Source organism: Physeter macrocephalus, chromosome 9 (genome assembly GCF_002837175.3).
Source record: "Physeter macrocephalus isolate SW-GA chromosome 9, ASM283717v5, whole genome shotgun sequence".
Taxonomy (NCBI): domain Eukaryota; kingdom Metazoa; phylum Chordata; class Mammalia; order Artiodactyla; family Physeteridae; genus Physeter; species Physeter macrocephalus.
Window position 1 is genome coordinate 8,398,554 of NC_041222.1, and position 22,137 is coordinate 8,420,690.

Genomic DNA, 22,137 nt, shown 5'->3' on the forward strand with positions numbered 1-22,137 from the left:
TCTTCCTTTATCCAAAGTCATGAAAAAGTAAATAAAATGTGCTGGGAGAGGGAAAAAGGCCTTTCCTGTGAAGGGTTAAATACAGAAAGGAGAAAAGAGGCAGAAGAGGGAAGAGCTAAGATGAGAGAAGTTAATGCACGGAGGAGACCACACCAAAGGTGCAGACGGGCAAGAAATACCGGGAGATGGGAAATGGCTCACCAATAATAGGTAGGAAGCATTTATAAGATTAAAGTCAAGACAGGGTTAAGAATGAAATGAGTGGAGAGATGAAAGAGAGAACAGAGAGAGGAAAGATGAAGAAGAGGAGGGGAGTAGAGAAGGCGGGCCACTCAAGGTCCAGATTCCTGCAGAGGTGATGGCTGGCTGGGGGATACCAGGTATGTGGGTCAGAGAGAACCTGCCCAGGGCCAAAAGGCTGCCCTGTGTCCCAGGACCTAGGTTTAGAGCTCAGCTTGAATCCAGGAGAAAAACGACCGGGCTTGGGGGTGGGGTGGGGCGGGGTTGAAGAGTCGATGAACAGACCTCTCCTCCGGGAGCGGGGCAGAGGATGTGGGAGCCCGTGGGGGCCAGCAGCAGACAGAGTAGTAGGTCTCTACCTCGCACCCTTTTCAGGAATTTTACACGCAGAGCAGCCAAGTAGTGCTGTCCAGGTTGGGAAGAGGATCCAGAAAAAAGCGCTGGCTTGCAGGGCGGCAGCTGGGGGCCAGAGCATCCTCCTGGAGTCAGTGCAGGAGGGTGGGGGCCTTAGAGGGTGGAGTTCGACAACCCTTTGTCCATTAGCTGTTGGTGCAACCTCTGAGGCCTGGGTAGATGGGAGAGGTGGGAGAAGGAATGCCTGAGTTGTGGGCAAGTGGGTGGGCAGGGGTCTCTAAGGCCACGAGGAATTATTTCAGGGACTAGGAAAGGGTACAGGACTTGTTATTGGGCTTGAGGGGAGACAAAGTTGTCTTGACCATCCTCAGGCGCCCCTACCCCCCAGAAGGCGGGGTCTGGAGCAAGGCTGGGCTAAGGCGCGCCCCCAGGTGCAGCCTCTGGGTTGGGCCAGGGTGGGGTAAAGCTGGGCGAGCTGGGTTGAGCCCAGGGGAATAAGGGGAAGCACCCGGGGTCCCTAAGTCTTAGGAATTTGCAGAGGGGTGCTGTGGCTAAAGAATATTGTGAGGGCGGATTGGGGGATCCTGGGAAAGGAGAGGGGGCGACTGGGATTCGCACGAGGCTGGGCGGAGCCACCGAGACGCTCGGGGTCTGAGCGGGGAGCCAGAGAAGGGGCGGGCGGCGGGGCCCGGGGAGGCGGCGCGGGGGGGCGGGCCAGGGCCGATCGGGAGGCGGAGCCCGGAGCCGGGGGCTGCTAGCGAGCGGCTCCCACGGCTCCTTAGCTCCGGCGTCCTGGTTCGCTTCGGCGTCCGCCGCCGCTGTCTCTTCCTCCTCCTTCGCCACCGCCGCTCGCAGCACCGCAGCCCCTCCCGCCATGGCCGCCGCCGGCGCCCGGCGCAGCCCCGGCCCCAGCTCGGGGCTCCGGGGGCTGCTGAGGCTCGGCTTCCACCCGGCGCCGCCGCCGCTGCTGCTGGTCCTACTCCTGCTGCCGCCGCCGCCGCTTCTGGCCGGCGCCACCGCCGCCGCCTCGCGGGAGCCCGACAGCCCATGCCGGCTCAAGACAGTCACGGTGTCCACGCTGCCTGCTCTGCGGGAGAGCGACATCGGCTGGAGCGGAACCCGCGCCGGGGCCGGGAGTGGGACCGGGGCAGGAGCCGCCGCCGCCGAGTCCCCGGGCTCCGCTGGCTCCGCGGGCACCGCCGCCGAGTCGCGCCTTCTGCTCTTTGTGCGTAACGAGCTGCCGGGGCGCATCGCGGTGCAGGACGACCTGGACAACACAGAGCTGCCCTTCTTCACCCTGGGTAAGGCTGGGCGCCGGCACACGCGGGGTCCCAGGGAACCGGGAGCCCCCACGTGCAGACAGACGGGTGGGGGCGCCCTGGGGATTCCCGCCCCGGGCTGCCCCGAGCGGGGTTGAGTGAGGGCAGCTGAGGGGCCCGGAGGGCGTACAGGTGGTTGGAATGAGTCCGGGGCAGTATGTGGACGAGCGTGCGGCGGGAGACCGGGGGCGTGCCAACCCTCCCGCGGTGGGGACCTGTCCGTCCGTCTCTCAGTGCAGACGTTGAGCTCTGCCGCGATCCGTCGCTGACGCCGAAACCCCAACTGCCTGAGTGTGCTTGAGCTGGGGGCCGTGGTAGTCCCCCGCTCGGGAGCCAGGTCTGGGTCCAGCCGCCCACTGCTCCTGGGGCACGGCCGCTGGCCGCCCGCGGTCACCGCCCCCTCGCTCTCGCCTCGGAGTCCTCGGCTGTGCTCTTCCGGTTCGATTTTCTCCAGAATCGGAGCGGAGTCGCTCCATGTCGAATCCGTCAGTCCGCATAAATTCGGCCTCCCGATGGGTTGGGTGACCTTGGCCAAGTCGCTTCCCCTCCCTGGGCCTCAGTTTTAGCCATCTGTGAAATGGGGCTGGGGAGGATTGAGTGATTTCCGAGCACTGGCGTTCGGAACCCAAGGTGTCCCTCCACTTTCAGATTCTCCCTCCATCCCCGTGGTCGCATTCGCCTTCCTACCCTCCTCCCGGCGGGGAGCAGGTTTGTCCTCGCAGCTCACTCACTGGGCTAATAATAATAACTTAAAGGCATGAGAAAGGAAGGGGAGGGGAAAAGGATGGGGGTGGGGGCTCAAACGTAAAAGTTAATCGGAAAGTTCGCCCGCAGCTTGCTGCCTGCTGGTTCCCAGCGCGAGTCCCGGAGGAGTCGGCCCTTCCAGGTAGCTGTGGGAGGCGCAGCTGGTTTCCCACCCGGGTAATTGATCGCTTAATTATCTCGGGGAGCGTTTGCAGAAATGTTGTTCCCCCGTAGCTCTCCCGCGCTCGCCGTTCTCTCTCTCCCCCCTCCCCTCCTGGGGGAGCGGGGTGCGATTGGTTGTCGGAGTCTGGCCAACAGCAGCTCCAGGAAGGCGCCGGGGGCTCGCCCCCGACTCCACACCTCGGGATCCGGCTCAGCTCCGGCACCGCGGGGGTGATGGGCCTTCGATGTCCGCGCCCTCGGGGTCCCGGCGTGAACCTCTGAGGTTAACTCCTTGCTCGCCCGAGAAGCCCCAAAGAGTAATCAACGGACTAGACTCCTCTCTCCTGGGAGCCATAATATTTTTGATGTATTTTTGTGACGCGCCGCCCGCCCGCCACTTCCCTTTCGTGCTGGCCGCCTTCGGAGATTTGAGCGAGTGCCAGGCCCTTTCCTGGTCTGAGCGTGTGCCTCGAGTTTCTGGCCCCTGGGCTCTCCCCAGCTGGCTGTAACTTGAGCGTGCTGAGCTTTGTGGGATGCTAGGCGGGAGAGCGCCTTGCAGGTTCCCCGGGGACTTTCCGCGGCGGCGCGTCTGGCGTGCCACACACACGTTCCAGCATAGACAACGCGTGCGCGGACACACACACACACACACACACACACACACACACACACACACCAAGAGCCATTCCCGCGTGCACCTGTGGGCTGCCCATTTCCAAGTAAGGGGATGGGGGTGAAGATGGGGTTCCTTAGGGCGAAGAGCTAACCTTGGGCTCATGGCCAACTCCTATGACCCCGCCGCAGGGAAGGGTCCTTCCAGAGAAACGGAGGGTGTCCCTCACCACTTCCAATCCCAACCTTCTCCCTCCACCCTCGAGATCTCTCTACTCCCGGATGTCCGGAGAGGGAGGGAGTGGGGATCCTTCTAAATGGCTGTTCAAATGAGGGGGAAAGGGGGGAACATCCTTGGGTATGGCATGACTTGGAAGCGAGGACCCCAGAGCGTTCCAGTTTCCCTAGGATGTGGAGGACCTGGTCCAGCCAGCCGCAGGAGACGCTCCAGAATTCCTGGAGCTGGCAATCTCTGCGTTTTTAAACTTTGGCTTTCAAGAGGAAATGGGTACCTGGGAGCCCAGGGCAGCCTGGGTGAGGAACTGAGTGAGGAGCTGGAAGTGTCAGATCCCCTAGACCTGTGCTTCAGCATGAGAGTCTCCTGGTGCTCTCCACTTGGAGGCTTCCGCCTTCTCTGACACAGGCGTTTGAGCCTTGGCGGCTTGGGACTGCCTGCTGTGGAGTGGCAGGTGCCGTCCTCCTTCGAGGCCCTGAGCCCTTTGGGGAATCAGGTTCCTCCTCCTCCTCCTTCCCCAGCGCCCTGGACTGGCAGCCCAAGGCACTCCTACCAGGGATTTGGCTAGCGAGGTAGTCGCCAGATGGCCGCGTATAGCAGGATCTGTGTAGGGAGACGTGGGCTTTTTATTTGTGTTGTTCTTCCACTGTTTGTGTGTAAACACAGAGTGCACAGTGAGCTCTGGGAGGGCCAGGCTGGCTGAAAATGAGGGCGGGGGGTGGGTACTATGAGTCATTTATGGCCGTATCTCCCCCAGGGTCCCCAGGCAGCCCCATCCCATCATCCCATCTTCAGGCCTTAGACCTTCTAAACATCCTTCCCTAGTGTTTGTCTCTGGCGAGTTGGGTGAGTCTTTCACTACTAGGTTACCAGTTCAAGGGATTTGGAGATGGCATGCGCCACAGACGCACATGCAAAGTCGGTAAATGCTGGATCCTGCCAATAGCGGGGTGTGTGGAGCCACCACTAGGGGGTGATAGTGTCCACCAAAGCCCTCAGGCTATGCTTTGGGTTGTGGGTCTAGAGTTGGTGGTGGTAAAATGTCCCTGGTGTTAAGGGGCGGTGAACAAACAAATAAAAGGTAGAGCTCCCATTCTACTCCAAGTCCAGTTGGGGAAGCTCAGAATTATTTTGCACACACTGTCTACCGTCCCTATTCACCAAAGTCACCGACATACCTGGCCTGCCCTCCCTCCATTCTGCCTGCCTCTCTGGTTTGAATTATTGGCTCTATAATTGGTAGTGCCCAGACTTAAAAGACTTTTCTTCAGGTCTTTTCCTCTTCATGTTTCTAATCTTCTCTTCATGTTCCAGCCTGCTTTATGTAGGTGGAAGTTTCCCTCAGAGGTGAAATACCCCCCAAGTTTCTATGTCTGGGCCTCTTCTTTAGAATCTAAGTCAGTGGTCCTGATAAAGTGAATTTCCTTGAAATTGATCAAGGAATAGCAAATAGTTGTTGAATCCTCAGTGTGGTGCTCAGAGCTTTACTCTTGCCTTTTATTATTTACTCACATAAAATATATAAAGTGGGCATATTCCCATTTATTCCCATTTTACAGGTAAGGAAACATTCTTTAGAGAGGTCGGGTGCCTAGTCAAGGTCTCACTTTGAGTAAATGCAGACCTGGGACTGGAATCTCAGCCCATCAGACACCTACATTCTTGGTAATTGCTAAACAGCCATCTTGAGCCAAATATGCACGGAGGGGCTGGTTACATTTATGTAGGGCATGGTGCAGGGTCCTGGCGAGGAAACATAACAATCATCAGCACGGCAAGAACCTTTCTCAGGGGGAACTTTAGCTACACTGGTGCTGAAGTATGAGAGTGTGAGAGCGAGGCATGAGCTAAGTGACCTCCGATGACCCTGCCAACTCAAAGCTCCATGACTCATGGGATGTCGAAGGGCATCCTATGTAGTGGTGCCAGTGAGTGATGGTTATGACACATTCTGTAACATCAGGGAGGGAGATATCTCTTTAGACTTAGAGAAAGCTGGGGACATTTCCTGGACAGGAAAAAAAAAAAAAAACAACAACAAAAAACTGAGTGAGGTCATGGAGGATGGGCTGGAGGAGAAGTTGAATGGTCCAGTACAGCTTGGGGACTTGATGTTGCTTAGGACCTGGAACTCTCATCTGTGGCCCGCCCTGACCTTGAACAAGTCATTTACCCCGGATCTTCAGTTCTTTTTGCTATGATATGAGCGGGTAGCTGAGCCCTAAAATAATCCTTCGGTGCAAAGATTCTATGAACTTGGAGTGTCCTGACCCACTCTGTAACTCTGACTAGCTGCTCTTGCTTCTCACTGTCTCCTTTCCTTTGCTGGTAACATGGGGGTGTTGGGAAGGACTGACGGAAAAGAAAGAATTTGAATGGGAGCAACTGTCCGTGCAGGGCTTCTGAGGTGAACCCGCTCGTCACCCAGTTCTCATCTGCCCCCAGGCAGCTCCAGAGTCTGCTTGTGGATTTAGCTTTCATGCCCACCGCTAGGGAAATGGCATCCTTCTTCCTGTGCTTGATAGTGGCCAGGCTGGACTGTTTACCATGAGCCTTGATTCAGCGAAAGGGGGAAAGGAGATAAAACTGAGTAACCACTCATTGTCAACATCCATTACTAATTTACCTTGTCATATAAATCACACAGGTGAGGCGTGTGCTCTATATTTGGGGGAGGGTGTGTGGAGAAAGAAAAACCATCCAGTAGTATGTTTTTAAATGCATCTGCATGAGCAGATCTGGCAGTGTCCTCAAGATCTGTCCTGAAAGGATGCTGTTTGCAGGAAGCTGATTGGTCTGGGTGGAAGACAGAGATGCTCTGAAATGCCCACTTGGTCAGGTCTGCAAAGATTCCTTAAAATACAGACAAAAATGGGCACCAAAAGAGAAAAGCCTCCAGAAGGAGTGAGGGACCAGGCACGAGGTCAGAAAGGTTGCTAGAAGCAGGGAGTTTAGCCTAAGGACAGTCCACAAGGGTTGGAGAAGCTTTCTTCGAACGTCAACAGGGAATGAGGCACGTGCTTTTTTTCCTGTCTGGTTCTAAAGAATGTCCTAAAGGTGCAAATACTAAGGGGATGGAGTACAACATGACAGGAGGATGTGTCCCTGGGAGCTGTCCAACAACCAAGCATTCTGACCTCTAATGATGACAGGGTCCACATGGGAGGAAGTCTTCAAGCAGGGACCACACAGCTATTTGGCAGGCATTTGGAGAAAGGACCAGAGGCATTGAGGCTATCTGCCCCTTTTGGTTTCTGCCTTGATTCTGAAGGTTGATGACAGTTATTAAGTGGGAGAAAAAAAAACAGATACAAATAGTATAAGCTGGGTTTTCTGTAGGGATTTCTGACCACAGAATATTCATTAAAATCAATCCCAGTATTTTTTTCCAGAATGGGTAAGAGGGAGAGGTTCCGGGGTGGGTGAGAGGGCAAATTTGATGTCTTCAGACAAAGCTTAAAAAATGTTATTTCCTCATTTGGGCTCCAGGTCCCTTATCACTAAAGCATTTCAGTAGCACTCAGACTCCAAGGTCCCGTCCTGCTCTGATGGTCCAGGTTTCTGGGATATTGTAAATAAGGGCGGGGGGGGCGCGGTGATTCAGTGGTCTCTGATCTTTTTCCCCCTTTTCACTCACTTCCCTTACTCCATCCCCACGCCTTTGCCAGTTCAGATCTGATGAACTCTATTTAATAATTAGGGCAGAGACATATATTATCTACCCTCAGAAAGTACAATTAGCCCTACGTAGCCGTGGGTTCTACACCCCCAGATTCAACCAACCGTGGGCCGACTGCACTATGCTATTTTATATAAGGGACTGGCACATCCTTGGATCTTGGAAAGGGGTGGGGTCCTGGAATCAATCTCCTGTCGATACCAAGGGACCATTATACTATGTTACTGAGAGGGTGATGGGGCAGAGTGAGAGGAGGATTCGTTTTAGCTGTTAGAGAGGCCCAGGTTGGTCAAGGCCATCCAGATTTGCTGTCTCTGGGGGTCAGGAACACTAGCCATCAAGACAGCACAGCTCTTTGAGCTTTTGTGACCCACAGCTTGATCCTTATCTTGAATGGGGCCCTCAGGCTGCAAGATCATTCAACAATACTAATTTACAGCAGGTCCAACAGTAGGTTTGCCTAGGCCCCTGGCCGGCAAAGCCTCCTGCTTCTTACCTCCTTGCTTGGCTGTAAACTAGGCGTTGGCTGCCATAGAATGGTGTGAACACGTGTGCTGGGGAGAGAGAAGGATGGAGAGTGACAGTGACTTCTTTGGGTAAAGCCATGAAAACTGTTACCATGACCATCAACTCTGATGGCCTTACAGCATCACAGACTCTCAGAGCACATTGAATCTACCCCCTCCATTTAAATGGTAACACTGGGTCCCAGACAAGGGAAGTAACCTACCTAAGGACCAGCTGTTCACACTTAAACCCAGTGGTCTGGAATCCCCCTCCACGCTTCTTTCCATCACACTGACTACCAACACATGGCTCTGGGTTAAATATGTCTCAGGTCTGCAACTTGGTTGAACATCATAAGGTGCACCAAGTCTCTCCTCCTCTCCCTGCAAAACAAACAAACAAAAGAAACAAAAATCTAAGGAGAAAGATATCCCTGGCGAAGTTGAATTTGTTCTCCTGCCCAAGGTATCCAGCTGGTTGGCTCCAGTCTCTCTCCTGAGAGCCTGAGCCAATGGGTTTTGCGCTGGGGAGGAGGGAGCCTCATTGCTTTTCACTCTAGCTGCCTTGAGGGTGAGCAGAGCCTGCTCTTTTCCAGAAAAAGAAAGAAAGAGTCAGGTTTAACCTTGAGGTGCAGCAGCATTATGGGGATGCTTTCTTTGCAGGGCTGATACTTCCCCACGTTCTCATACTGACCAGCTAGTGGCAACAGAAGATTAACTATAGCGAGAGAGAGCTGGCTTTTTCTTTCCTCCCAGCAGAGCCTGCAGCCTCTCGGCCCCAGAGAAGGCAGGCAGCGGTGCTTGGCAGGACTTGCTGTGCTCTCCTCTCACTGGCTCTTCACTGGCATCCTCAGTTCTTTAGGACAGCAGCCCCCAGGAAGACTTTTCTTTGGTTTGGAAGGGGGTGGGGTCACTACCCAACGTAAGATTCAGGGCTGGAAGATTTCTAGCTTCCTTACTGGCATACTGGAGCGTGCAGGCAGCCCCTCTGTGAGTCGAAAATTGACAAGGATGTCGTATGTCATAAACCATTAGGGTTTTCACCTGAGAAGGAACCCTTTCTCCATGCCTGTTGTCACGGCCCCCGGCAGGGTCAGACGTCAACACTTCTCTCGACTACGATTTCGATTTCAGCTGTCAAATCACTGGGTTATCTTCCTCGAGTCTTGTCCTCTCTAGTCCATCGTCTGTTCTTGCAGACAGAGGAAGTTCATTAAAAGCCCAAATCTGATCATGGCCATCCTCTCCTAAAGCACTTCACTGGCTCCCCATAATTCTTAGTATGAAGTTCAAGCTCCTTATTGAGCTACAGTGTCCATGATCAGACTCTGCCCAGACTGTCCTATGCTAAGAACCCTTCTTTCTTGTTCTGTAACTCTGCCCCAAAGGCCCTGGGAAAATTCCTTCTTACCTTTCAAGGCTGAATTCAACTATGAACTTACCTTTGAAGCCTTTCCTGACCTCTTGGCACTAAAGTTGGACACTCTGCGCCTTGGTGCCCACTGGCGATATAAAGACTGGTGTAACAGTGGCTGGTCCCTTAGAACTACTGAGCGCCTACAACGTGCTAGGCACTGCTCCAGCCACTTAAGATGTATGGAGAACAAAAGGTACAGATTCCTGTGCTCAGAGAGCTCATATCCAGGAGTATGTGTATATATGCGTGTGTGTGTGTGCATGTGTATGTGTGTTGGGGAGAAGATGATAAACGTAATAGATAAGAAAATTATGTGGTATGTGAGAAGGTGATAGATTCTATAAAAAAAAAAAAGGGCAAAAAGAAAATGGACGTTGTTGAGGTGAGGAAATCAGTTTTAATATTAAATAGGGCCAAAGGATTGCTTATTGAGATTATAGGATTGGACCAAGACCTGAAGGCCATGAAGGCGTCACCAAGCAGATATGTGGAAGAGTATTCCGGGCAGAGAACGGCTCCAGCAAAGACCTGACTCCAGAGCACACCTGGAGCGTTCAAGGGCCAGCAAGAAGGCCGGTATGGCCGGAGTAGAGTGAGTGCGGGGTGGACAGGACAGGACAGGATTTAGGCTTTTACTGTGAGTGCCATGGAGAGCCAGGCAGGACGTTAAGCAAAAGAGTATCCGTAACCGACTTCTGTCTCAAAGGAATTACTCAGGCTGCTCTGTAGAGGAGCAAGGATGGGAGAGGAAGGTCTATAGGAGTCTGTTCAGGTGAGAGATGATGGTGGCTTGGGGCAGAGTGAGAGCAGAACTTAACGTGTTTCTCTGTCTGTCTTGTGCTCCTTGCCTAAGAGCCCCACAGGCAGAGAACCTCCCTCCTTCATCTCTGGGGCTGCAGTGATTCACCCTGTGCTCGGCACATCTTAGGTGTTCAGGGCATCTTAGATGACTAGAAACTTAGGTTTGCCAAGTCTCATCTCAGAATCCATACTGTGCAGAACTGGAGAGGTGTTGAAATTCCACTCCTCTGTTAAGGCTGAGCTGGAATGCCTCCTCTTCCATGAAACCTTCCCTCTTCTGAGCTTCCACAGCTACTGCCTCTACCTTCTTCTGCCTCCTTATTATTCTGGGGTGTTTGTAGGATGAGGAATGAGACCAGTTCGATTAGAGGAAAAAAGAGTTGGGTTTAGGGAAGACCTTTTCTTGAGAATCCTGGAAGCCAGCTAAGGGATGAGCACCTTTGCACGTGCCAAACAGAGAGGCACTGAATGTCTGGGGGGAGATGATCCGTCACGGTGTTGGGATCATCACCTGCCGTAAATGGTAAGAATTTAGGACATTTTCTAAACGAAACCCTTTTATATAAAGATGGAGAAGTCAAGGTCACCATAGCAAGTCAGTGGTGGAGCAGGAACCAGATCCAATCTATTGACTCCTAGTCTGGTGTGCCTTCCTCCCACCTTAGTCCAGGCCACTGGGGGTCGGGGGAGCTGGTATGCTGGACCTCACCCTTCTGGCATGGGGTAGGTAGGCTATGAAAGAAGCAAGCATTCATTGAACGTTGACTATGCCCTGGATGCAGTGCTGGCACATCTGTTACTGCATTTCCTTCTTTCCATAGTGCTGAAAGACAGATAGGATTCATCCCATGTTATAGGTGAGCACGGAAGCTCAGAGGAGTTAAGAAACATACCCAAGATCACACAGCTATCATACAGCTGAGCTGGGTCCTATCCCAGGTGTGCCTGGTTCCAAACTCCGTGCTCTCTCTGCCTTCCGTACTGCACAGAACTAGGAGTGCTCTTGAGTTTTCACCTCTTTGACGACCTCTTGTACTTTTTATCTCTTCCTCCTCTCGTTACCAAGTAGTTGCAGACGTTTCTTATAGAGGAACTTCAGGTGTGACAGCCTCACAGGCCTGAGGGACTGAACACCTCATTTCTGGGCTGCCAGGAAATGACTCAGCATCTCCTCAGGCCCTGTCGCTCCTTGCTCGTTTGCCAGGAGAGCACCGGGCCTTGTCTCATCTTCTCTAGATGTCACTCGTTACCCCTGGACTACTTGACAAGCAAATTCCCATGCTGCCATGCCTTCTTGATTTTCCTCCTTCCCTCCTTCCTCTTTCCCTCTCTCCTTCCTCCTTTCCCTTTCTTCTTCCCTTTCCACTTCCTTCTTCTCTCGGTGCTTAGGGAATTCCCACCTTCTGCTGGGCATACTGTTATATTAGGGAGCCTATTACCTAGACCTTCCAGGAACTTAGAGAAGCTCTACATTCTTTTTCTAGAAATTGTCAAGCATCTGTTATCTGAGATGCAGCCCCTGTTTGACTAGGTGAACTTCCTTGTCACTCCTCCCCTTCATCCCAAGTTGACTTTTGTCACCTAGTGCTTCCTAGCAGCATGGTGCAGTTTTTATGCTCCTACCTTGAAAATGGAATTTATATTACATTATCTATAGATATGGGATATATATATAATAATATATAATATATATATATATGATAATGCTATAAAAGTCCTAATAAATAGTGTATAGTTCTCCTAGAATATTAGAACTGGGTAAAAGAATGCCTTTGAGATCCGGCCCAACTCCCTCATTTACCTATAGCAAAAAGAAGTACATTTGCAAGGTCCCACAGCTAAGCCATGGCAAAATCCAGTCTGTAGCCCAGGTCCTCTGACTGGGTGTGCCAGCTCTGAAGACCCAAAGCCCTGGGGTAGAATCCCGCTGCACTGCTTCCTAACTGTAGACCTCTGTATGGCCGTGAAGAAAGTGAAGGTAACACAGCAATCCCTTCTCTGGGTTGCTGCGATCATTATTTTTGGAGAGCCCTCCATCTTCAGTTGCAGTCACTGTCCAACACTGTGCTCAATTTATATGATCCTTACGGAGATAGTGTGTGCAAAGCACCTAGCACAGCGTCTGGCACAGTTTGTGCTCTGTGCCTCTTAGCCACCTGGAATCCTTGTTATGGAAGGAGGTGGAGGTATGAATAACTCATGAATGCAAATTCCCTTTCCCTCCCCCCTCTTTCCACTCCAGCATGCTGGCTTTGACCTCTGCCCTCCCTCCCTCCCTCTCTCCCCACCAGCGAGGAGAAAAAGGATGAAATTGACCATTGATCTCTGCTCCCTCTCCAAGAGCAGGGGGAAGCGGTGGGGCTGGGGCGGGGGGTGGGGGGGCTCCCGGGGGGCTTCCGGGGGGCTCCCGGGTTGTCTGAGGACAGTTTGGCCAGAGAAACTCGGAGAGGCTGAGTCTAAGGCAGGCGGGTCTTGGGGGAGGCAATCGGGGCAGAACCCTCTCCCTTCTGGTGGCTGCCAGCTGACAAAGCCTTGCTCTCAGGCACCCGGGGAAGTCACGAGTGGCTTTGCAAGCAGCCGCAAAGGGAAGGAACATTTCCATTAGCAGAATCAGCAGTAAAGAGATTTCCAGTCAGAGTCATAGCTGCATTTGGGGGAATCATTTCAGTGGTGGCTGTGGGCTGAGGAGGGAAGGAGGCAGGGCGGCAAGGAGAGGCATGGAGACGTCTGTCTCCTTGCAGGAGCTGAGAGCTCCAATGAGAACCAGGTACCAGATGCCTAGGGACTCTTGGAGAGCTGGGTGGGTCCTTGGACAAACATTCTGGACCACCTACTTCCATCCAAAAGGACAGAACCCCCTTCTCAGGAGTCCCCTTGGGAGGCTGCAGGCTTGTTCTCTGCTGCCTTTGCTCTGATTACCTGGGTTACTCTTTTCAAGACTTCACAGCCGGTAGCAACTTCCTAGGCTCCTGGGATTTGTCACTGGGAAAGGTCCCAGATTATTTAGCCCAGTTTTTCGCAAAGTTAGCGACCCCTCAGAATCACCTTAGAAGCCAGGTTTTCCTTCCAGATCAGTGGAAGCACCTGGGAGGGGCCTGGGAATCTGTACTTTAAGAAGTGTACCAAATCCTTGGTGTGTCCCTTGACACCCTGGGTGCAGTGGTCCCTGGGTATCTCTTCGGCCTCACCTCCTGACATTCCCCGTGGCACTTGGGGCTCTAGCTTCATTGATGACTGGCAGATTTCTGGGGGGGGAACCAGGCCTATTCCCCCTACCTGACTCCTGAATAGAAATGCTGTTTTCTCTGCTTATAATGCTTTTCTGGTCTCTCATCCACCTGGCCATCTCCTAGCCTTAGCTCAGCTATTACCTCTTCTGAGGAACCTTCCTTTCTCCTCCAAGGCTACCCGCCTAGTAGGATTGGCATATTTTGTGAACAAAAAATAAATGCAAAAAATAAAATGCCGGATGCCCAGTTGAATTTCGGATAATGAATACTTGCTTAGTATAACTACATCCCATATGTCCCATGCAATATTTGGGATGTAGTTATGCTAAAAATGACTCTCTGATTATCAGAAATGCAAATTTAGCTGGACAGCCAGTATTTTATCTGGCAACCTGCAGGGACCCTGTTTCTCTCTCTGCTGTCAGGAATCATATTACCAGTGTGTGATTTGTCCCCCAAACCTGCTCTCCCCACATCCCTTCCATCTCAGGAAACCAGACTACCATTCACCCAGTTATTCAAGCAAAGGAATCATGTTTGATATCTCCCTTCCTTTGCCTCTCTCATTCTTTCAGTCAACCAACCTTGCTGGTTTTACTTCTAAAATGACTGTCAAAATTCTTCACTTCTCACGATGTCCTACCGCCATCACCTTTGTCCAAGCTCACTTGGGCTATTACCTCAGTCTCCTAACTGGAATTCCTGCTGCCTCTCCATCCTCCTTATCCTTTCTTTATATTTTTTTGATATATAGCACATGGGCCAAATCCAGCTTGCTGCCTGCTTTTGTGTGGCCTGTAAGTCTATTTACTTGTTTAAATACTTGAAAAGATCAAAAGAAGAAAAATATTTCGTGATATGCGACAATTATATGAAATTCAACTATCAGTGTCCATAAATAAAAAAGATTTATTGGAACAAAGTCACACTCATACCCTTGTGTATGTATTGGCTGTGGTTGCTTTTGCTTTACAACAGCGGAGTTGAGTAGTAGCAACAATGAGTATCTGGCCCACCAAGCTTAATATGTTTCCTAATTGTTCCTTTACAGAACAAGTTTGCCAGCCCTGCTGTATACAGTAACCAGAGTGATCGTTTTCTAAAAGCAAATTGGATCTTGCCTCTCTCTTGTTTAAAGCCTTTAAATGTTTCTCATTGCTCTTAAGATAAAATCTTAATTCCTTTTCACAGTCTAGAAACTTTAAAAAATTTTGCCTTCTTTTCTGGGTTCCTATTTCCTTTTCTCATAGAACTCAAGCCACCTCCTCCAAGAAGTCTTCCCTGACCAAAGCCTTCCCTGGTACACCATCTCCCTCATAGCTTTCTATCCCGTTTATTTAAAAAAAAAAAAAAAAAAAAACAAACAAACCCAAAAAACTTTATCTGGCAGCTCCTTGATGGTAGGGAATGTGTCTTGTTCATTTTTTTGGCTCTTCTCAACTATATAATGCATTACACAGCACATAGTAGGTGCTGAGTAGATGTTTCCTGACCAAATGAATGACACGTGGGCAGCGGTAGGGGTGGTAGTTTGTGAACACCATCTTACAAGGTAGCCGCCTCATTGGGTGGTTCTGCTGCTTATCAGGAGATCGCTTTCAGGATTCCAAGAGCTAAAGTTCATAGAGCATGTAGACCAGTGCCCACCACTCAGCAAATGCCATCTAGGTGTCTGTTAAATAAACAAAGATAAACAGACCTATACTTTAATCCCTAGGACACATCCCCTCCCCACTTTATTTGCAGTTGGAGCATGTTTAGGGCAATTCACAGGAAGTGCAGTGAGTAAAGACCTCATGGAGCCAGGGGGCAGGGTCATCTGGTGGCTGGAATTAGGAGCCAGGGGTCCTGGGATTTGGTCCCAGTTCTGCTGGTGTCTGTGGTCAAGTCCCTTCCACTTTCTGGGCTTCCTACCGTATCTCATGTGATGAGATTAAAATAAGTGATATTTGAGGTTCTTCTCAGCCCCCTCAGCTCAGCAGGAGCCCAGGAGGGAAAGAAAGATTCCCTTTAGGAGCTTCTGAGGCTGGAAGCTCTGCTGCAGCAGGATAAAGTCGACTCCCTCCCTTCCTTCCTCCATCTCTGCATCCTTTCTGGGCGTCTGAAGATCAAACCCTCAGCTCTGAACCCAGGTGCAACTCAAATTTTTAAGCCCAGTCTCACACTAATTTGTTCAGGCACCTTCTTCAATTACTTTCTCTCTAGCCTTCCCCAGGGAGGGAGACTGGAAGAAGCTGACCTCCCAAAGTAACCAATTACCTGTCTGCCAATAGCAGGACTCCTACCGTCCCTCCCTCCCTCCCTCCCTTCTTTTCTTTCTCCACTTTAGTCTCCTGGCCTGTAAACCATCTCCAAAGTGCAGAACCCTCCAGGGAATGGCCCCAGTTCACCTGCTCCCCTGCTCCCAGCTGGGGAAGAGAAGGCAACCCTTCCGCCAAGAGAGGCAACAGGTGGGAAGGCTGGTGGCTGAGAAGGGGCAGCTGAGGATCTTGGAAAGCCAAGCAGGTTTTGCAAGCCTGCTAAATACCAAACGGTGCTAGATTGAGAGGCAAATGCTTTGGGCTCTAGTCCTGTTTCTGCCATCTACTTGCTGTGGCCTCAAATAAATGACAGTTCCTCTTTGGGCCTCAGATAAGATTAAGTGAATATTGTCAGAGCCACCTCTCCTTCAGGTAGATGGGGAAGATTGGACCGCATAAGATACTCCATGAGAGAGGAGGAACCTTCCAGTCCTGTCCACTACTGGAATCACAGGTGTCTAGAGCTGTGCCTGTCACATAGTAGGCACTCAGTAACTATTAGTTGAATGAAGGAATGAATAAATGGAAAATGTGTGTGATCAGACATTGCTAATCAACTTAATCACAGCTTCAGATGCCTCATCAGTCACTAGGATCAACTGGGGTTTGCATGGATGATGAATTCTGTTCACCCCAAACCTGTGGTTCACCTTAAGTTACCCTTGCTTGGAGCTAAGCCCCTTCAGTCATCATTCAGTCGATCTTCCATCCCAGACATTGTGCTGAGTCCCTTGGGGGCACAGAAATGCAGGGAGTTCACAAACTATTGGGATAATAACACTTGAACTTTTTGATTAAAAAAAAAAACCCTCCCTTTCATGGGTATTTTTAGCATCTCCATATTACGGATGAAGATGTGGCCATTCAAAGAGATCAAGTCAATTGTACAAGGTCACATAGTAAATGGGATTAGCTGTATTTATTTTTTAAAAGGAATCTTTGTATCACTCACAAATGGAACACCAGAATAACTTGCTATAAATGGAAGGTAGCCTGTAAAAGTTAGCGTAGTGTCCACGTGCCGTCTAAACTAATCTCTCATACCACACTTTGGGAAACATGGATTTAACCCAACTGCTGAGATAAAGATATTCATTTAAAATTTAAATTTTGTCCACTTAATTGTGAGATTTCCTTTAATGTATACATTTAAACAATATCTTTCCTGCCTCATAACTCCTACCCGTATTTTAAGATCCAGCTTGAATGTGCCTTTGCTGCTTCCAAGATGACTTTCCTGGCTCCCCCGAGAACAGTTATCTCTCAAGCACTTTGTATATTCACTGCAGTCCGTGTTTTCATGAAAATATTGTGATTGTTTAATTGTCTGTCTCTCTTGCTACTCTTGCAAGCTTCCTGAGTTAAACATCATGTCTCCTTAATATCTGTAACTCCAGCAATGAGTGCATACATACTTAGTAAATTTTTAACCTTAATTTTAGGTTTCAACAAAAGGAATGCAAGCTTGTTGTAGTAACAAATTCAGACAATTCAGGAATATTATATGGGAAAAAGTGAAAGTCTCTCCCCCACCCAATCTCATTCCCCAGAAGTGATCATGATGAAGAGCTTGCTGGGATCCTAGTGAAATGTAGAATAAGTATGTGCCTGACTTTGGTGATGCGACAGAGAGGAAGTGACTTGTCCGAGGTCATTCGGCAAGTTTCTTGCAAGCAGCTCAGGGATATTAATGAAACCGTCTTTTGTTAGGGCATTGGTTTTTCCAACTGGGTTCCATGATAGATCTGGGGAGGATGAGTCTCTCTGGGCTTCAGCTAAAGAGACACTCCAATATTAAGCCAGCTCCAGGTCCCAGAATCTACTTGCATACTTGCAGATTCCTTCCAGACCACAGGCAGGGAGTCCACTTCTTGACTGACCCTATGTGAATGTGTATACACACACACACACACACACACACACACACACACACACACACATACATATAATGTGTGTTTATATATGTATATATACAAATGTATGTATGTATATACACACACATATATATACATGTATGTGTGTACATACATATAGATATATATGAGAGATAGAGAATAGGATAATGATTTTTCTGTCTGCAGAACTAAAAGAAGAAACTGAAGCCAGCAGGGAAGGAGCCAGAAAGGAAACAATTATCACGAGGCTGGGTTGGGTGTCTGTTTCTTTCTGGCACAGTATTTGACATGATGGGTAAAGCAGTTCTTCTTTTCTTCCTTAAATTATTTTCTCACTTGAGTGGGGAGACAGACTGTTCAGGAGAGGGTCACCTGGGCTTAGGTTGAGTTGCTTCCTTTAGAAGCCCTCGTTTATGAAGCCATGTAGATTGGCAGCTGGTCAGTTAATAGAAAAAGTCTATTAAAGCAAGGAATCATAAGAAAATAATAATGCACATTAAACGTTTCCTTTTAACTTAAAATTCGTAAATGTGTATACGTTTGCCAGTGATTTGATGTAGGCCCAGGGCCTCTTCTTCGAGTCTGGGTCAACTGATTGGAGTTCCATGTCATCTTTCTTGTATAAGCCATGTTCATAATGTTCCGAATATGATCTCCAATGTTGGTCTCATTAAAGGGGACTGAGAACTTAAAGATGCTTGCCAAGTAATTCTTCTAGAGTTTTATGATTCCTTTCTAAATTTTTATAGTTGTCACACCTGACCTAACTCAATAGCAATATTTAAGTGACTTTATTTTTATCGTAAGATCAGCTCAGTCCTCCTAGAAGCCACTTTCTTTTGATGCTCATAAATTTTTAACCTGCACAACATTTCATTAAATTTTAGAGTTATGAGAAACACAACAGGCATAAACAGGTTTGGGAAACTGGCTCTGTAAAAATGCAGCTGGCGGTCAGTGCAGAGAAAGCTAGCTGACAGCTTTTTTAAAAAAATTATTAATTAATTAATTTTTGGCCAAGTTGGGTCTTTGTTGCTGCGTGTGGGCTTTCTCTAGTTGCAGTGAGCGGGGGCTACTCTTCGTTGTGGTGCGCAGGCTTCTCATTGTGGTGGCTTCTCTTGTTGCAGAGCACGGGCCCTAGCTGTGCGGGCCTCAGTAGTCGAGGCTCACGGGCTCTAGAACACACGCTCAGTAGTTGTGGCGCACGGGCTTAGTTTCTCTGCAGCATGTGGGATCTTCCCAGACCAGGGCTCAAACCTGTGTCCCCTGCACTGGCAGGTGGATTCTGTTTGGGCTCAAACCTGTGTTCCCTGCACTGGCAGGCGGATTCTTTTATTTTTAATTTTTTTTGCGTTACGCGGGCCTCTCACTGTTTTGGCCTCTCCCGTTGCGGAGCACAGGCTCCGGACGCTTAGGCTCAGCGGCCATGGCTCACGGGCCCAGCCGCTCCGTGGCCTGTGGGATCTTCCCGGACCGGGTCACGAACCCGTGTTCCCTGCATCGGCAGGCGGACTCTCAACCGCTGCGCCACCAGGGAAGCCCTGGCAGGCGGATTCTTAACCGCTGTGCCACCAGGGAAGCCCACTGAAAGCTTTTGAAATTTATACATGTTTCAGGTTGACAGAGGCATTAATGTCACAGAAATTTTAGTGGTTGAGCCATTAGATAGCATTTTGCCCAAAACCCTTATTTAAAGAAGAAGAAAAGGGGACCCACTTGCACTTTTGGGGGGGAATGTAAATCTTTGCAACCACTATGGAAAACGGCATGGAAGTTCCTCAAAAAATTAAAAATAGAACTACCATATGATCCAGCAATTTCACTTTTGTCTATTTATCTGAAGAAAATGAAAAACAGTAATTCGAAAAGGTATATGCACGCCTATGTTGATTCCAGCATTATTTACAATAGCTGAGATATGAAAGCAACCTAAGCGTCCATCTCAGGATGAATGGATAAAGAAGGTGTGGTTTTTACCTACAATAGAATATTATTCAGCCATAAAAAAGAAGGGAATCCTTCCATTTGCAACAGTGTTGGATGGACCTCCAGGGCATTATGCTAAGTGAGATAAGTCAGACAGAAAAAGATAGATAGTGTATGATATCACTGATATGTGGAATCTAAAAACGCCAAACTCATAGAAACAGAGACTAGCATGGTGGTTATTGGGGGGTGGGGGAAATGGGGAGATGTTGATCGAAGAGTATGAATTTCCAGTTATAAGATGAACACATTCTGGGGATCTAATATACAGCATGGTGGCCACAGTTCACAATACTGTATTATGTTCTTGAAAGTTGCTAAGAGAGTAGCTCTTAAATGTTCTCACAACAAAAACAAAATGGTAGTTATGTGACGAGATGAAGGTGTTAGCAAGTGCTCTGGTGGTAATCATTTTGCAATATATAGTTGTATCAAATCAACACATTGTATAGCTTAAACTTACACAGTGTTATGTGTCAGTTGTATCTCAGTAAAACTAGAAACTTTTTTTTTTTTTAAAGGTGGAAAAACTGAATCCCAGACCTGTGTCAGGAACTCAGGTCAATTAGACTCTTGGAGTTCATGGCCCCTCCTGGGACTCCCCAGCAGTTGTCTTGACGCCCGCTTCTTTTTGAGTGGCCTCTTACGGGAGGCACCCCGACACCTGCCCTGTTTTACAGATGAGGAGACTGTGGTTCAAATATTGAAGTGACCTAGCATGGGATGCAGAGCGAGATGGGGCTGCAGTTCAATTCCCAGATCAGGTCAACTTCCTGCATGCCATGCCAAATATCCCTTTGCTCAAGAGTAGTTTTGCAATATCTTTTAAAATAATTAGGTTTTATCAACAATTTTTTTCCACCTATGACCACACCTTATCTTTCCTTCACTTCAGGAGGGAAAGAGAACAGGAATTCCACTTCAAGTCCTCTTTGTCCTCACCCCAGATCTTTCTATAAAGGCACAGCTTTACAGGGGACCTTTGTAACTCTGTCCATCCCTGAGCCAACATTTCAGGCCATCCAGATTTAGAACTCTCAGGGCCCTCAGGCCTATCCAGACCAGCCTTCTCATTGCACAGAGGGAGACCCAGGGCCAGAGGAGGCCAGTACCTTACTAACGTCAAGGGGCTGGGGCTGCTTCTGTGTGCGGACCCCAGTCCCTTCACCTCCACTGGGCTGCCTTCATGGCCCTGGGCCTCCCAGCGTGCCTACCTGCTGGGGAGGGTTGGTCAGGTAATGAGAGGGCAGTGTGTGTGTGTGTGTGTGTGCAGGCTGCCAGGAGTTTCCGTGCTTTATGAGGTGCACAGTATAATTCAGTATAAAAACCCATTTTGGGGATGTCTTGCCCCATAAAATCTCCTCCAGCAGGAATGGCTGGGAATTTGTTTTGACTTTTCTAGCACATGTTTTTTAAAGTACCTTCTCCATCTCATTTTGCTCTTTGCTTCTTTTTTTCCACCCAATTCTCATTGGATGATATGCCCGTAGTGGCTTATGAGGGGACACGGTGGGGATGACACTGGGGAAGGGCTCCTGCGGTATAGGTTAATGGGCTGGCAAATCGTTGTGAAAAAGCTCGCCTTTCTTGGATGATTCTTCCTCTGCAAAGACTTTGGCTCAGGACATGACTTCAGGGAACTGCCTTCAAGGATTATAATCAGACTTTTAGAAGTCATTCTTTTTTTAAAAAAAATTTATTTATTTATTTTTCAAATTTTTGGCTGTGTTGGGTCTTTGTTGCCGCACACGGGCTTTTCTCTAGTTGCGGCGAGCGGGGGCCACTCTTCGTTGCGGTGCGCGGGCTTCTCATTGGGTGGCTTCTCTTGTTGCGGAGCATGGGCTCTAGGCGCGCGGGCTTCAGAGTTGTGGCACGTGGGCTTCAGTAGTTGTGGCTTGCAGGCTTTAGAATGCAGGCTCAGTAGTTGTGGCTCACGGGCTTAGTTGCTCCGCAGCATGTGGGATCTTCCCAGAGCAGGGCTCGAGCCTGTGTCCCCTGCATTGGCAGGCTGATTCTTAACCACTGCGCCACCAGGGAAGCCCCTAGATGTCATTCTTATTTGGGGCAAAATAAGGCTTCCGTACAACCCTCTCTCTTGTAATCCAGTAGCAGCTACTCCTCCCTCATTTCCCACCTTCTTCATGTCACGTCGTCTCTTTCCCAGTCTCTTGCAATACTGCTTCAGTTTCTTCCTTTGAGTAGATACTTCATATGCTGCCTGAAGGCTCATTCCCAAAGGTCATTTCTCCCTCACTTAGAATCCTCAGTGGCTCCCTACTGCTTACAGGATTAACAGCAAACTCCTTGGCATCTTAGCTCTCCACCTAAGGACCAAACGCATCTTAATTATCCTTCTCTCTCACCATTCCTCTACCTACACTTCAGATAAACTGTTTTTTTTTTTATTGCTCTCAGAAAACAAGCGCTACTAAAGTCACATTTCAATGACTTGACTCAGGCTGGTCCTCTACCATGGATGCCCTGCTTCTCCTCCATTTCTGTTGGTGGAACACTATCTACCCTTCTTAAACTGCTTTCTTTTTTTTTTTTTTTTTTTTGTGGTATGCGGGCCTCCCTCTGTTGCGGCCTCTCCCATTGCGGAGCACAGGCTCCGGACGCGCAGGCTCAGCGGCCATGGCTCACGGGCCCAGCCGCTC

At 49.5% G+C, this 22,137-nt stretch overlaps 1 protein-coding gene across 3 annotated transcripts in view; it reads left to right on the forward strand.

Moving 5' to 3' along the window:
- The first annotated feature begins 1,468 nt into the window (after positions 1–1,468).
- The window catches only part of ASTN2 (astrotactin 2), a 961,664-nt gene continuing 940,995 nt past the window's right edge, over positions 1,469–22,137 (forward strand). For all 3 annotated transcript variants that reach the window (XM_024126377.1, XM_024126379.2, XM_024126378.1), the window contains exon 1: positions 1,469–1,895. In XM_024126377.1, coding sequence (XP_023982145.1) covers positions 1,469–1,895 — 427 coding nt within the window. The remainder of the gene's footprint in view (positions 1,896–22,137) is intronic.